Source organism: Lynx rufus, unplaced genomic scaffold (genome assembly GCF_022079265.1).
Source record: "Lynx rufus isolate CCGP_SWC_20201006 ecotype Redwood Valley unplaced genomic scaffold, mLynRuf1.p SCAF_3, whole genome shotgun sequence".
NCBI lineage: Eukaryota > Metazoa > Chordata > Mammalia > Carnivora > Felidae > Lynx > Lynx rufus.
This window is the reverse complement of record NW_025814845.1, coordinates 28,266,530-28,283,674: the sequence shown is the minus strand read 5'-3', so window position 1 is coordinate 28,283,674 and position 17,145 is coordinate 28,266,530. Positions and strand designations below refer to the sequence as shown.

At 44.2% G+C, this 17,145-nt stretch overlaps 1 protein-coding gene across 2 annotated transcripts in view; it reads left to right on the top strand.

Moving 5' to 3' along the window:
* RELL1 (RELT like 1) overlaps positions 1–17,145 on the top strand; it is a 69,655-nt gene that overhangs the window by 30,645 nt on the left and 21,865 nt on the right. For both annotated transcript variants that reach the window (XM_047092424.1, XM_047092425.1), the window contains exons 2-5: positions 1,616–1,840; positions 3,969–4,040; positions 11,811–11,868; positions 14,253–14,489. In XM_047092424.1, coding sequence (XP_046948380.1) covers positions 1,616–1,840; positions 3,969–4,040; positions 11,811–11,868; positions 14,253–14,489 — 592 coding nt within the window. The remainder of the gene's footprint in view (positions 1–1,615; positions 1,841–3,968; positions 4,041–11,810; positions 11,869–14,252; positions 14,490–17,145) is intronic.

Sequence of the window (17,145 nt, the reverse complement as noted above, 5' to 3'; positions counted from 1 at the left end):
CAATCATTGCCACATGGATTCTTTTTTATCAAAACACTCTTTGAGAGAGCTTATAATTAAGTGTATTTAGTTTTCCAATTTCTGAGTTTCTTTTCTGTTTTTTTCTTTTTAATTTTTTTAAGGCAGAGGGAGGGGGAGAGAGAGAGAGAGAGAGAGAGAGAGAGAGAGAGAGAGAGAATATGAATCCCAAGCAGGCCCCACGCTGTCAGTGCAGAGCCTGATGCAAGGCTCAAGTTCACAAATCACGAGATCATGACTGGAGCCAAAATCAAGACTTGGATGCTTAACCAACTGAGCCACCCTGGCATCCTCCTATTTCTGGGTTTCTTAAGCAGCACTGTGAATCTCCCTGATATAGAGAACTTCATTTTAGCACTTCAGAATCTGAGTATTCCAAATAATGAGCCTTCATTTCAATCAAATCTCACATTTCCCTTTACTTCTCATCCTACCTGACCCCCTCCTTCGTTTCATAATTCTCTTCTCATTTTGTGTCTGTGAGCTGGTTTTCTATGTAATTTGCTCTTTCTCTGGTATCTTCATTGGCCATGTCTCATGACTGCACCAGGCTCTCTGCCTCTCACTGTCCTTCATAGAGGAGATTCAGATCCCCATGCGCATGCACCTCTTGGGAGCCTACGTGTGGTATCCCTGCAGGATTGGATGTCTGCCACCTCTGGTAATAAGTCCATGTGATGCTTTGACATGCCCACAGGCAAATTTCTCCTTTTCTCTGAAAGATGCCTCCTTCCCAGCCGCCCTATTTTTGTTGTCATAAAACAGGTCCCTGCTGTTATTCTTTCTTCTGTTTACCCATGTATATGCCTTCCACGGCATTTCTCTCAACCTGTGACCTGCCCATGTGTTTTGTTTAGGGACTGATGCCATTCTGGATTTTTCTCTTTCGCATATTTTAGGTCTGTCAGCTTACTAAACCCTTCTAGAACATAAGCTCCGTGAGGACAAGGATCTTTGTTTTACTCTGATATATCACACACACCTAGCATGGTGACTGCCGTAGTTGAGCATTTAGTATGTTGTCAAAAAGGTTTGAAATGTTTTACGTGGATAATTTATTTCACCTTCATAACACCCTAGAAGGGTGGGACGCTTCTATTAGTATACCTGTTTCACGAGAAACTGAGGCATGGAGATGCTAAGTTATTGCCCAGTGTCACCCAGCTGCTAGGTGGTACAGCCAGGACTTGAACCCGGGTCTCCTGGGTCCATGCTCTTAACCACTAAGCACCCCGCTATAATGCCACCGAACAATAGCGTGTTTGCTTTGTGCTTATGTTTCACCGGAACTCTGTACATGCTTTCTGCCCTGTGTGGGTGCTGCCACAGCTGAAGAAGCACACACTAGCTTGGGAGGTTTTGAAAGAAATTCCCAGGGTGGGACCTAGTTTATGAGGAGCAGGGACAAGAAGGGGACTCAGACTTTGAGCCAAGCCTGGCCCTCAGCCTGTGTTCTGTGCTGCCAGACCCACCAGTCTCCGCGTGGCCCACGGTTTGGGGAGGAGACTCGGATTTAACGTGCACGTTCCCCAGTGTTGTCAGGTTTTTCTTGCCTCCGACAGACATCTGACGTGGCCGTGTGTATTTCTTCCTGTAGACAATGGTGGCAGCCGCACATTGCACTCCAAAACGGAGACGACACCGTCGCCCACTAACAATACTGGCAATGGACACCCAGAGTATATCGCATATGCGCTCGTCCCTGTGTTCTTCATCATGGGTCTCTTCGGCGTCCTCATATGCCACCTGCTCAAGAAGAAAGGCTATCGTTGTACAACAGAAGCCGAGCAAGATGTGGAAGAGGAAAAGGTTGAAAAGATAGGTAAATACCTGCATTCTCTTTATGGAGATGTGGATAGGGACGATTTTTTTTTTTTTTTTACGATTTTATTTTATTTTTAATCTCTACACCTAGTGTGGGGCTCGAACCCACCACTCTGAGATCAAGAGTCGCATGCTGTACTGACTGAGCCAGCCAGGTGCCCCAAGTGGGGGCAATTTTGAAATAAGTAACCAGTCATATGTATTTTCCATCTCTATGAGGCAAAATGGTCCATCTTCACAGTAGGTGGTATGGCGGAGTGTCCGTGTAGATTTCGTAGTAACCCCACCTAGAGCTTGAAACCTGCCTGTCCTTTACGAAACACCTACCAGCTCATTCCTTGTGACCTTGGGCAAGTCACATATGCTCTAAATCCCTACTATGTATAATTTAACTAGAATTTAATCTTAGTTAATTTCATGCCAATTTAATTTAATTTAAATGAGGGCAGTGATCTCCACTTTGTAGGATTATTGTGGAATTTAGAGAGATGATGCATTTGGTATTTGGCACATAAGCCCACTCAGTAAATATGAATCCTTACTATTATTATTAAAAGAGATTCTAATAAGGATAATGTGAAATATAAATAGCTCTCACCACTTGTATGGTATTACTCTTGCTGGGGGAATTCGATCTTAAATCTGTGTGACTGAAATTTATATTTATTAAGTAAAATAATTGTGTCAACAGTGCGATAAAAGTGTGGCAAGAAATGGTGCCTTAGATTAACTTGAGGATATCTTACCTTTTCCTCTTAACGTGGAGTGTTAGGCAGTGTTCAGAAAAACCCAAGAGAATGAGATTTTCTTTCTTCATAGATGTTTTTTTTCAACCATCCTTCAGGGACATTTCCAGACTTGGAGTTGGGGAGTAGTACCTAACCTTCCTTATCCCTTTCAGCTCCTCAAAGGTCAGTTTTTGAAGAGGGGGGCATTTGGAGTAGGTCACCTTTCGAGAAAGTCCAAAGGGCGGACTGGGGAGAGCTTCCTCATTCCTTGCCAGCCTGCTGGCCTGTTGGTTTTTCCCACCCCCACTGACCTTTGAGGCAGAGAGAGAACCCGGTTGCAGGATGAGTCATGTGTAGCTGTGAGCAAACCAAAGCTGAGTGTTTGTCAATAGAAAGCAAGCCTCCTCCCCTCCTTCAAAGATGCTCTGTAAGCCGGCTTAGCAGGTCAACATTTGCACCGTCCGGCCAGACGTGTGTTTTCACAGAGGGGGAAGCCGACTATGGATGGAGAAAGACACCTTCCCAGGTACACGAGTAGGACACTGCACACCTTGATTCGTTCTCTGTGAACTAAGATGGTGTATTTCAACCCTCCTTTTTCCTTCCTCCCTGAAATTACACAGTTTCAGAGTGGAGGTTTGATTTTTCTTCAAACACTGTCACATATACAGAGTCTCATAAAGTTAACGGTTTGTGGGCAAATAACCACAGCTGATATTTAGGTCAGTTGCAAGTGTATTTAAAAGAAAGGAGAGGCTTATAAACATGGATGAATAATTGCCCCCAAAGAAATTCATACTCTAAATTAATGTAGTATACCTGCAATTAAAAGAAAATCCAAGGCGGGGGGTGCCTGGGTGGCTCAGTTGGTTAAGTGTCAGACTCTTGATATTGGCTCACGTTGTGATCTGCAGTTGTGAGACTGAGCTCCGCATCAGACTCTGCACTGAGCATGGGGTCTGCTTCGGATTCTGTGTCTCCCTCTCTCTCTGTCCCTCCCCTACTTGCTTGCATGCAAAATCAATCAATCAATCAATCAATCAATCAATCCAAGGAGAATTTTTTCTTTTAATTAACTATCTTCTTCCCATTTCCCCTAAGGGTTTAAGGAAATGATGAGAGAGAAATATAGTAGTAATGACTGATACAGATGCATGAAAGTGAGTGGGTGTTTGGACTTGGGAAGACAGTTGATGGATAATTCTGGTACTCGTTATGTCTGTTATATATGCCAAGGAAATCACCATGGACTGTGCACCAGGCAGTTTGGGGCTGAAGGAAGAAAGCCTAGACCCTTAGTGCCACGACAAGAGCTTTCTTGAGACTGTTCAGTGAGGTGTCATGGAATCCACAGAAGTGACCAATTTAACCCATACCCTCCTCTGCCTTCTCTTTCAGAGTTGAATGACAGTGTAAATGAAAACAGTGACACCGTTGGGCAGATTGTTCGCTACATCATGAAAAATGAAGGTATGGATGTTTTAGTGTTCCAGAACAATTCGATATTCATATGTGTTATTGAAAACTTGCTTCAGAGAGTCAGAATTTGTATGAACTCTCCTGTCAATATTTCTGGTCATTGGCAGCACCTTTTACCTAAGCTCATTAATCCATTAAGCTTTCAGGTTATCCAACCATGAAGTTTCACGTAAGTGTGTTTTCAGAGAGCCAGTGGGTGTGAGTAGTGCATAAAGCCCGCCCTGGAGGCTCACCTTCTAGTCCTGGCCTCACTTTGATTTGAGGGAAGTCACATTACCTCATGGAGTCTCCATTTCCACCTGTTTTTAAAAGGAGGATAATAAATAATATTTATATGGTAACATTGTTGTGACATCCTGCATGTAAAATGCTTATTAGTATAGTAGGCACTCAAACATCGTCTGTTCCTTTCTTTTTTTTTTTTTGTATTAAAAAAAACTGTGGTAAAATAGACAAAACATAAAAAGTTACCATTAAAGGTACAGTTCGGTAGCATTAAGTACATTCATAATGATGTAAGCCGTCACTACTGCCTTGTTCCAGAATGTTTCCATCATCCCAAACTGAAACTCTGTACCCATTAAACAGTCACCGTCCACACCCCACCGCCCTCCCCCGGCCACCCTCCGGCGACCTCTCTGCTTCTGTCTCCATGGATTTGCCTCTTCTGGGATCTATTCTCAAGTGTTCCAATTTTTAAACAGTTTAACCTTTGTGGACATAGGCAATCTCCCCCCTCGGAAATGTGCTCTTAACTCCTCTCTTCTGAAGTGGAGGATGAACTGAACCTTGATTTGATAAATCAGGGTTCTTGTTCAGAACACTGGTTATGATTTCTGTAGGATACCATTACAGGGGTGCACAGGGTGAGACTCTCAGTGACTTTTGGGGCATGTGGAACTCGTTGGCCACATCTCCAATAGCTGCAGATCGCCGTACTTTGAGTTCTCACGAGAATCGAAAAGAAAACCTCTTCCTTGGGCTCTGTCCTGGCTCCAGTCACAGCGGTGCTGTAGGGCACACCGATGTAGCCGAGCCATTCGTCCGAAGGGGAAACTAGCCGTACTGCTAAGTAGATGCTGCTGCTCTGCCTCCAGCCCTTCCCTGGGGAGCCCCACCCCCACAGCCTCACTGTCAAGCAGAGCACCGGCCCGGCCCTGGGTGTGGGTCAGCCTTTTGACTTAGAGAAACAGCAGTTTCAGCTGGTTCCACATCATTTTCGTTATTCTTTACAGTGTGCTTTTCGTATGTAATCTCATTTAATCCTCACACTATCCCTCTAAAGTTGGTATTGTTTTTCTTAAAACGTTTATTTATTTGAGAGAGAGAGAGAGAGAGAGAGAGAAAAGAGCATGAGTGGGGGAGGGGCAGAGAGAGAAAGAAAGAATCCCAAGCAGACCCCACACTGTTATAGTGCAGAGCCGGACTCGGGGGCTGGATCCCACGACCATGAGATCGTGACCTGAGCCAGAATTAAGAGTCAGATACTTAACTGGCTGAGCCACCCAGGCACCTCTAAAATTAGTATTGTTATACCCATTTTACGGGTGCAGAAACGAAGGCTTCAAGTAGTTGAGTTCACATGGTCAGTGAACAGCTTAGCCCTAGCTGGGTCTCTTTCAACTACACAGCATTACCTCTCCTCTCTTTAATTTACATTCTACAGGATGTAAAACCGGTTGCATAATCAATCTTATTAGAATGGCATTTATTTTTTTTTTTAATTTTTTTTCAACGTTTTTTATTTATTTTTGGGACAGAGAGAAACAGAGCATGAACGGGTGAGGGGCAGAGAGAGAGGGAGACACAGAATCAGAAACAGGCTCCAGGCTCCGAGCCATCAGCCCAGAGCCTGACGCGGGGCTCGAACTCACAGACCGCGAGATCGTGACCTGGCTGAAATTGGACGCTTAACCAACTGCGCCACCCAGGCGCCCCTTTTTTTTTTTTTTTTAAATTTTTTTTCAACGTTTTTTATTTATTTTTGGGACAGAGAGTAGAATGGCATTTAAAGTAAGAACAAAAATGACCAGAATACTTGGATTTTGATCTCTGCCTTCCAGAGACCTTCCTTCAGGGAACGATATTTGGTGATGTTATTCATTAATACCCAATGGTGCACATTTCTACATAAGAAATCATTTTTAATTTGCACAAGAAATAAACAAATATGTTCTTGGCATGGAAACTTCAGGCCAACGGAGGTACACACGGTGAGGCATGGCGTGCCTTGTGCATTGGAAACTACCTCACGTGGCTTTGGGATCTTGGGGGCCTTTGGGACTGGGGCTTCTGGGAGCTGGGGCAGCTGCTGAATTAGTTAGTATGGGATGTGGTGGGACTGACTGTTGGATCAGAAATAAATAGTGAAAACTTTGCAAGGGCTGAAGTTCTTATGTACAACTTCCTTGTATGAGCTGAGTGTTTGCCGTATGGTGGCCCTGAGGGCTTTCTAGGGACTAACAACCCTTCGATTCAGATACTTCATTCCCAGTTTACAGTTGAGAAACCAAAAGGCCCACAGTGCTTAACTAGCTTGCCAACATCACACGGCTGGCAAGTGGCAGAGCTGAGATTTGAACTGTAGCATCTGACTCCAGAGTCTGTACTTAACCACTTGCTGTTACTGCCTCTTTCCTGGTAGCAGGAAGGAGGGATGGAAGTGTCTTCCTTTCAAAGAGATAAAGTGTACAGCTGGGATAGTTTATAAAACCCTTAAGCATTAAGTCATTAAATTCTCAAAACTACCTTATGGAGGTAGGCCCTTTTACCATCACATCTTGCAGATGAGGAAACTGGCCCCCAGCTCATACAACAAGCAGCATATGGCAGGATGGGCCAACAGTGGCACTCTGCTTCATTACAGCAGAGGAAAAGCGTTTGACTTTCTGGAACAAGCTTGCTGTGTAGTTTCCTACCTCCCACACTCATGGGCAAACAGGTCTGTCCTTTTCTTTTTTAATGATGTCCTTTTCCTTTTGGGAAGAAACCTTTTTGTTTCCTCTGTGTTAATTACCGGTAGGTACATGAAAGTAACAGCTAAGGTACTGTTTTCCTTCTTTCTCCTCTGCTCCCTGGTTTTTCCCCTCTCCCCCGGTCCATGCCTTCATTTGTCTCCTGTGATTTCTCCAGTGACCTGTGAGCATGAGTGGTGGTTTCGATCCTTTGGGTGGCCCTTGGTTCTCCTTGGCCACCAGGAGACATCTGACCTCACTGGACATCCCTTTTCCAGACATGGCCATCTCTAGCTTCCTTCCAGCCTGTGCCCAAACCACAGCTAGGGAATTAGATCCATTGTTGGGTCTCTTACCAGTTTATATCCTAGCTTCTTTGGTTTGCTTTGAGACTTCAATTCTCTAGAGAACAAATGCATTTTTAATCTTTTGTCTATGTCTTTAGCAGTCTCTGGACTTAATATCAATTTAGACCTGCCTATTGATGTTAATTCAGTTTTCCGTTTCTTTAATTGTAAGCACACCGTAACGTAACTTTTCCTTTAAAATTAAAAAAAAAAAAAAAAGGAATACAATTAAATACAACCCATCCATTACCATTTGCCATGTTTATTTAGGTTTTCTTTGCCTGTACTTACATATTTTAAAACATTTGCTATCATGATTTATGAATAGTCTTCTGCTTTGCATTTTTAATTTGACTAATGGGGTAATATTTCACCTGTACTCATGGTGACATTCTTGCTTATGGTTTAAACATATCGTGTCTCGAATGTTGCAAATCAGGTTCGTTTAGGTAAATCTTTTGAGGGATACATTTATCAGCTGACCTGCATACTGATCACTGTCCTGCTAATCTCAAGGCTTGGATTAACCACAGTGCTACCCTTAATTTATCTTTGTAAATAGATTGAATTGAAGAGTGTGTGGGTGGTCATTGGGGTTTTCTTGGGTTCTATGGGAATTTGGAAAATACCTGCACGTTTACAGCTCTCTTGCAGGCCCTTAAACTGTCTGATCTGGTAACAATGAAGATATTGTGATTATTCTAGGCAGGGAGATCCTTTTGTGAAATTCTTACCTTGGGGTTCAATTGATATTATGGCAGGAGGGATTCCATTACAAATTATCATTACCGAGTAGGTCTCTGAAAATTGCTTTAATGATTATGCAAATGCCCTATGAAGCATTCAACTATTGATCATTTGGGTAAGGACTTGGACATTGAAGAATGTAAAGGATAACATGGGGTCAAAAGCACCCACCCAAACTCAGACGGACCAGGGTTTGTGTCCAGCTCTGTCACGCTAGCTGTGTGACTCTGGCCAGTCAGTTATGATCTTTAGTGCCTCAGCCTCTGTATCTGTAAAATGGGCATGATGATTCTGTCTATTCTGGACTTGTCAGGAGAGTCAAACATGGTAGGGTCTCTAAAGCTTTCGGTCAGTGGCTGGCACATGGCAGGCACTCAGATTTGGCCGGTGGCAATGATTCTGGCCTGGGGATTTGCCTTGATTGCAAGGGAATGTTTGCAGAAAAGACTGGTAGCGGAAGAAATAGGGCATTTCTCCTGCCTGATTTTCACTGCTTTATACCTAAGATCAGGCAGACATTCAGGACAGAAGAGAGGAAGCATTTCATGAAATTACTACCCTCTAGAAAATGTCTCCTGTTCCTGACAGGCTTTCCTTGCCCTGTAACTGACCCCTCCCATTCTCTGGATACCCATGAAGGGAAGTAGAGTCGACAGAACGTTGACAAGAGCAGGGGAGCCGTCTTTTATGGCTTATTGGAGTTATGAGTCACAATCAAGGAGGGGATACATATTCAAAAGAACTTAATCAGATGATTGTTCCTTCATAGTAATTTTACAGCCAAATTCAAGCATGTGTTTGAGTCCTAATGGTGAGGTTATGTTAGAAAGTTTTCTCATCCCGGGAAACCACATGACCTCACACACCGAACCTCCTCGGACAGGGAGGGTGTGGGTCATGTTTACACAGAAACTTGAGTCCACTCTTAAAGAATTCACTCATAGCAAACAATGGGGCTATTTATTAATTTTTATGAGAGATAAGGGCGAGGTACAGGAGCACATAAATATAGAAAAAATAACACAAGTTTATAAAAGAACAGTTTTAGGAATGATTTTAATGTATTTTAATAATCTTCCTCGATCATTTTCTGACTCCATGTTTCTAAGGAAGGTCATCTTTAGAGGTGGTAAACTTTCTCCGGCAACTAATTTAAACTTTTGTTTTTAAAAAGCCCATTCTTGTAAGTGAGTGCCGTTAGTGCTATCTCTATTTTCAGACCTTTTTTGTTGTTGTTGTTTTCCCTCTTTAATGTTTGTAGTCTTGAAGTTTAGATGGCAGAGAATAAGCGTCAACTGGCAAATTACTGTGGGTATTCCCTAAACCCCTTGACTACACAGAAATTAATTTTGTGCATCCTTATTATTAGTCAAAAGGAAAATGAGTGACATCACTAGACTGTATTGGAGTTTGTGTCACAGAAGGTAACGTGTCTTCTTTGTTGTGTGGGAGAACATACAAGCTGCCGATCCATTTCAGTACGTTTTCAGTAACGACAAGAGGCTTACTTAGGTCAAAACGTGTGTTAGGGAATGCATTTGGCCATCCTCACAGACAGTCATGAAGGGCAAAGAGGATATTTCTTTTAGAAAAGATGGCCTGCTGTGTTAATGGTTGCACCTGGGGGGCTCAGTCAGTTAAGTGTCCAACTCTTGATTTCGGCTCAGGTCATGATCTCACGGTTCATGCGTTCAAGCTCCCAACTGGGCTCTGTGCTGATGGTGCGGAGCCTGCTTCGAATTCTGTCTCTCCTTTCTCTGCCCTTCCCCTGTTCGCACGCTCTCTCTCTCTCTCAAAATAAATAAACTTACAAAAAAAAAAAAAAAAAAAAAGGAAAGATGGCATGTTGTGTTAGTATTTCTTTTAAAAGAATCTGTTTATTTGTAAGGGTTGTAAAGGGGGGAAATGGATCATGGGAGCAAAAACCCCTAATTATTTTACATATAAAACACAGATTTGCATCTACTATGTAAACAGGTATGCATCTTCAAGATTAGAATTTCATGAGAGGGTGATTAGGAAAAAGATGTTGCAAAAGGCTCCTGGGTGGGCCAATAATTATTTCAATTAAAAAACTTAAATTTAGGGGCGCCTGGGTGGCGCAGTTGGTTAAGCGTCCGACTTCAGCCAGGTCACGATCTCGCAGTCCGTGAGTTCGAGCCCCGCATCAGGCTCTGGGCTGATGGCTCAGAGCCTGGAGGCTGTTTTCGATTCTGTGTCTCCCTCTCTCTCTGCCCCTCCCCCGTTCATGCTCTGTCTCTCTCTGTCCCAAAAATAAATAAACGTTGAAAAAAAAAATTAAAAAAAAAAATAAAAAAAAAATAAAAAACTTAAATTTAATTTATTTGAGAGAAGTTGGGGAGGGGCAGAGAGAGAGGGAGAGAGAGAGAATCCCAAGCAGGCTCCATACTCAGTGTGGAGTCTGATGTGGGGCTCAGACTCACAAACAGTGATATCATGACCTGAGCCGAAATCAAGAAGCAGGTGCTTAACTGGGCCACCCAGGTGCCCAGATAAATTTAGTTTTTAAAAAGTTGAGAATCACTGGATAAACCCTTCACTGTTAATACTTAAAATCAGTAGTGTTGAATTTTCTTCCCCTAGGGATGTCATTTGAAATGTTAAATGTTAAATGTTGGTGTTGGCCCACATGATAAATAGTGATTTTTTTATTTCATCTCTGGAGAATTTGTGGTCCCTCATGAGAACAGCACTTTAAAAATCAATGAAAAGGGTAGGAGTCAGTAATAACATTTGGCCTTGCCAATTAAATATCCAAAAGGAACTTGAACATTCAGTCTTCCATCCTTGAGAGTCTAACTGCTCTGTAAGAGGCTTAAAGATGTGTGTTTGTGGAGGCGGGAGGGGGAGGGGGAGTGGGGACCCAAGAAGCTTAGATACAGTTTGTTTTTGTTGATAGCCTACACCCTCCACCTAAAAATTTGGATTTTTTGAAAAATTAATATTAGAAGTCCAATTTAATTCAGTCCGTATTACGTAACTTATATTTGTGACCACCTTTTGGAAATTTAAAGTATCTGGCCAGAGTTAAGGTCTTACATGGTCCTGAAGCTGAGCTAAGCCAAATGGCCCACCTGGAAAATTATCTCCCATCCCTGATTATATGTGAGACAGACCTGATAATACATGTGGATCCAGAGGTGAAGGCTTGTGATTTGGGCCTTGTAACTTGTTAGAATACGGATCTTTTTTTTTTTTAACCGTTTTTTTTTTTTTTTAATTTATTTTTTTAGATTCAAGTTAGTTACTTAGAATACAGGTCTCTTAAGACATGCATGTCATGCATATTTAGCAAAGGGAGTTGAATGCAGTGGAATAGCAACATGTAAATTTCCCTGTGGTTTGGGAGCGGGGGAAGAAGTGTATGTTTCTATGTTATGTTGGAATGACGTGTCAGAAGCACAGCTCTGCAATAATCTGCTTTCCTTTGTGTAGACTGTCTGGCACTCATACTAAATTCCAGCATGGTGAGTTATCTGTCGATGGTGCCATTTCGAGGAGTTGCCTTGGGAAAAACTCTCACTTCTCTGGGACCCCAGGGTCCTGTGAACTGAAGGAACTCGGATGTTTTCCCAACAGCTTTTCTTTTCTTTCTTATTTTTCTACCAACAGCTTTTCTGATGTAATAATTCTAGGATTGCTCATGTGATTCATCCCATTGTAATCCTTTACTTTCTTTTTTTTTTCCTTAGCAAACGTTGATGTTTTAAAGGCAATGGTAGCAGATAACAGCCTGGGTGACCCTGAAAGGTGAGCGCTTCTCCCTCCACTCCCTTCAGTGGGACTTTTTTTTTTTTTGCTTATCTATTAGAACAGGTTTCCCAGCTTTGGTACTGTTGACATTTGGGCCAGATAATTCTTTGCTGTGGGGAACCGTCCTGTGCATCCTGGGATGTTTATCGGTGTTCCTGGTCTCTGCTCACTAGATTCTGGTGTCTTCTCCCGCCCCCCCCCCCCCGCCGTCCCCTCCCCCACCCCCCCCTCCCCCCGGTCCCCCATGTGACAACCCGGAATGTCCCCACATAGCATCAGCGTCCACTGGGGAGAACTCAGCCCTGGTTGAGAACTGCAGTGTTGGAGATATGCTGAAGAAGTTAACAGCCTTGGAATTGGGTACCACTTATTGGCCACCTCTTTGTGGTCAAGTTAACTAACCACTCTGAGCTCAAGTTCCATCATTTATAAATGGAGATGGCCATTGTACCCACTTTCTTGGGTTATTATAAGGAAGACAAGTGGCCTGGGGCATTGAGAGACCTCCAGGAGTAACGACGATTCAGCAAAAATTAGGCTGGTTTGGTTATGGGGCATTATAGTCCTTCCTAATGAATTACAGATAACTATATTTCTATATAATTTTTTATTTCGTCAGCTAGGAGCATTTATTGAATGCCTGCTCAGTGCTGGGCACAGTGCTGGAGCTGGGCATTCACAGATTGTTGGCACGGAGACTCGGTCTAGTGGGGAATGGAGGTGTGGGTGTGAGGCCTTACGATGGGGATGCGCATGACTGTGCCATGGGAGAAGCAAAGACTGGATGCTCTGCAAACTCCATGGGGCCAGTGGGAGGTGACGGAAGGTTCATAGAAGGTCCATGGAAATGCCATCTGACCCAGGTTCGACAGGCAGAGACAAGAGGCAGGGGCTGCTTGCTTGTAGGTGGAGAAAGCCCCAAAGGTTCAGTCCAGGGAGGCCAGAGAACGCACCGTGGACAGTAGGAAGAAGGGCCAGGAGGGCAAGTTGGGACCGAGGGACAGGGCAAGGAGTTTGGCACCTTTTTCCTGCTTACTCTGTGGGGCGGTGCATCTGGCATATCTTGGATATCTTGTGTTTGTCAGACTGGTGTGTTAGGCTTGCATTATCACCAGGAAGCTCATGCAGGAAGCTCTGTTTAGGAAGTCCTGGTGGTGTAGTTCATAGAGCTACATAGAGACATATGAGCTGGGATTTCTCCCACGTTCCAGCCCTGACCATGGTGTTTGGACCATGTTGGCTCACGGCGTGTTTGCCTCGGTTATTTTTGGGCGTGGTATAGTGCCTGCCATTGGCTTTTATGCACCGCGGGTACTCGATGAATGTTTGTCGAACGGATGTCGTTAAACAAAAATTTTGAATTCTACCTTGCACTATGTGGTGTTAATTTGGCATTGTTTTATCTCAGAAAGCTGCTGCTGCGTGTTTTTATTTTAACAACCTAAAGAGCATCCCTAACGAACACCAGAAAGCTTTTGGCTGTCCGTGGTGTTTGAGACTCTCCTCAACCATGCACACTTCTTTTTAAAAGTGCAAGTGGGATGGTTCTCAGCAGCAGAAAGGCTGGTTCATGCTGTCATAAGACATCCACGTGCCTCTGGGGCTCTAGGACGGGCTCAGGTGTCAGCCTGTGCGGTGACATGCCACCCCACCTTGCCTGCCTCTACCATGACGCAGGGCTGATGCCTGGTCGGGCTGGCCCTGTCCTGTTTTAAGTCCTCCTTTTCTAGTGGACCAGAGTCTTGACGTGTCTTTTGAAAGTTGCCAACATCTGACCTATATACTTCTCCTTTTTATGTTTTGCCTGGACTTTTTTCCCCGGGCTATCAAAGAATGTGGGCTCCCTTGTTTTTTTGAAGCACTGTAGCATGGTGCTTAAGTGCATGGTTTCTAGAATTAGACTTTCCAGATCTGGATCTCAGATCCATCATTTATTAGCTGTGTGTCCTTGGCAAGTTCCTTAACTTCTCATGTTTAAAATGAGGAAGTTCATAATACCAACCTTGGAAGGTTTTGTAAAGATTAACTGAATTAACACATATCAAATGCTTAGAATACTGTTAGCTCTTTTTGTTACTGCTGTCAACACCATCAACATCGCTGGAGCATTACTTTTGATATCTTGACCTAAAAGCTTTCTTCCTTTGATGCAGTAGTCAGTCTGGATCAAACATTCTATTTTAAGTCATTTGATAATTTGTTGGGAATTCACGTGTGTCTCTCCTTCAGCGCACATGTGTCCGGGGGATCTCTTTGTTGAGAGATCTAGGCAGACACTTGGCTGTGATTTAAACCTGCTATTTGAATTGCAAGGGAGAGATCGCCTTAGCTAGTACTTTTTGTAAGTAACCGGTTCTACTGTGTCCTCTTCCCCCCCTTAGCCCTGTGACGCCCAGCACTCCTGGGAGCCCACCTGTGAGTCCCGGGCCCTTGTCGCCAGGAGGCACCCCCGGGAAGCACATCTGTGGCCACCATCTGCACACAGTGGGTGGTGCTGTCGAGAGGGATGTGTGTCATCGGTGTAGGCACAAACGGTGGCACTTCATAAGACCTACCAACAAATCCAAACAGGGCCACGCGAGGCGTCAGGGAGAGGTCACCGTCCTCTCTGTTGGCAGGTAAGATCCCTGTGGATGCTTTGGGTTTGTGTGACATGCTTTCTGTGGTGTGTGGATTGGTGCGTACCTGTTAAATATAGAGAATGACCTCCTAAGCCTGGCTCGGGTCATATCTCTGGACTTTTAAATGTTTTCTGCTGTGAGTCCTACATTTTTCCAGCAGCAGAGGAATCCTAAGAGGTGGCTATTGCTAGGTTAGAGGTCAGGTGTATTAATTAAGGTAAAAAAAATTAATTCCTTGCTGTATTAGGGTTCTCTGGACAAACAGAGCTCATAGGATATATATATAGGAGGAAATTTAATATAGGAATTGGCTTGCATGATTATGGAGGCCGAGAGGTCCCACAGTCTGCCCTCTGCAAGTTGGAGACCCAGGAAAGCTGATGGTGTAATTCAGCCCCATTCCAAAGGCCTGAGAACCACAAGGCTGATGTTCCGGGGCAGGAAGAGAAAAAAAAAACAAATTCTTCCTGCCTGAGCCTTTTTGTTCTATTTAGTCTCTTACGGGGTTTGATGATGCACACCCTCATCGGTGAGAGAGCTTTACTCTTCTTTACTCGATCTATGGATTTGAGTGCTAATTAATCTCTTCTGGAAACACCCTCATAGGCACCACCAGAAATAACATCATACCAGCCCTTTGGGATCTGTGAGTCGAGTCAGGCTAACACACAAAATTCACTAGCAGCCTTGCTCTAATAGATAAAGCCCAAATTTCAACTCAACACAGAACAGAAGTTTCTATTTCACTGGTACAGAGTGCAGGATCAGCCTGCCAGGTGCTTTCCACCCTGCGGCCCTGCCAGCTTTGCAAGTAGAAGGCAAACGTATGAGGAAGATTGTTCGTAGGTTTGCTGAGCCAGGCCCGGAAGCCACACGTTTCATTTTCGCTCACGTGCTGCTGTCCAGACCCCGACCCTCAGCCATCCCTCCGTGCCAGCTCGCGGGGAGGAGAGAAGGGGTGGGGCTGGTCCCCTGCTCTGCAGTGTCTGCCATGTAAGTTCCGTGTGGATTCCAGGGCTGCCTTCTTTGAGGCCACTTTCCTTGTGTCCTGGCCTTTCCAGTCCTCCGGTACCATTTCCTTGCGACCCGCATGTGATGGGGAGCTCTTGCAGCTCAGCGGGGAATCGGTCTGACGGCACGGAGGATGCTTTTGCGGCGTCTGCTGTTTCCATGTTGAGTCTCACGCGGGAACCGCCTTGTCAAGGTTGCACGTGGAAAGGCAGTAGAAAGTAATGGTTGTTATGTGCGCCGGTTGGGAGCGCCCTGGTGGCTCAGTCGGTTAGACATCTGACTCTTGATTTCGGCTCAGGTCACCATCTCACGTTTCGTGAATTTGAGCCCTGAGTCGCGGGCTCTGCGCTGACAGCACAGAGCCTGCTTGGGAGTCTCTGTCTCCCTCTCTCTCTTCCCCTCCCCCACCTCAAAATGAATAAATATACTTAAGAAAAAAACCTATAAAAATAAAATAAAATAAAAAGTATGTGTGCTGGAGGCAGACCGGGGAAGCCAGAGCTGACAGTACTGAGCCCACGCTCCTTGTTTCTCTGCGAACAAACCCCGGACAGAGTAGCCTGAACTCGTTGCCTCTACTTGGTTGGAGTGCAGGCACGACTGCTTACAAACTCACTTTTCTCTGTGCCTCAGTTTCCCCCTCTATAAAACGAGGACAGCAGTGGTGCTCAGCTCACTGGGTTCTGTGATGATTAAATACGATGACTTATGTTAACTTCGACCGGTTTTCGCACTTTTTACTCATTCGGATGTTGGCTCTTACTATTATTTTGATTCGGTTTGGTTTTTTTTTTTTTTTTAATTTTTTTTTTTCAATGTTTTTTTTATTTATTTTTGGGACAGAGAGAGACAAAGCATGAACGGGGGAGGTGCAGAGAGAGAGGGAGACACAGAATCGGAAACAGGCTCCAGGCTCCGAGCCATCAGTCCCGAGCCTGACGCGGGGCTCGAACTCACGGACCGCGAGATCGTGACCTGGCTGAAGTCGGACGCTCAACCGACTGCGCCACCCAGGCGCCCCGATTCGGTTTGGTTTTTATTATGCGCAAGAAACGAGAAAACTGCAGGGCTGTTTGCCCGCTTACAGCAAAAGAGTACAACTCATGACCACACTGTTTTATTAAGAAGCAGAGTCATGGGAGTCTGTGAATGTGGAATGTCATGAGAACCTGTGGCTTGTTTAGACAAAGCGTATTTTGTTTGCTTTAAAAAAAAAAAAAGAATCTGCTGAAATTTTCAACTGAGATTCAGCATGGCTCTTATAAATGCCCCAAATGCAGCTCTCTTTCTTGGATGTAGAATGCCGGGAGCGTTTAATCATTACTGGCCTCGTGTTGCTCAGAGGGGCTCTTACATTTCCACCGAGCAGATCTGTAGTTACAACTTTTCTCTGATTCTTCTTTTACTTCCTCAGCGTCTCCCTCCTCCCTGTGGCTGGTAATCTCATTTGGACAAAGGAGGAGGATGTATTTTGTTTTAGGTGGTTTTAAGGAAATTTAAAACCAGAACTAGAGAGAAACTTTTATGAAAAACTTTGGGATTTTGATACACGATGAACTAGAAAAACAGTCAGACTGAGTAAATTTCCTTAACTTCTCTTTTAATTCTTTTTTTTTTTTTTTTTTTTTTTGCCAGTGGAAAT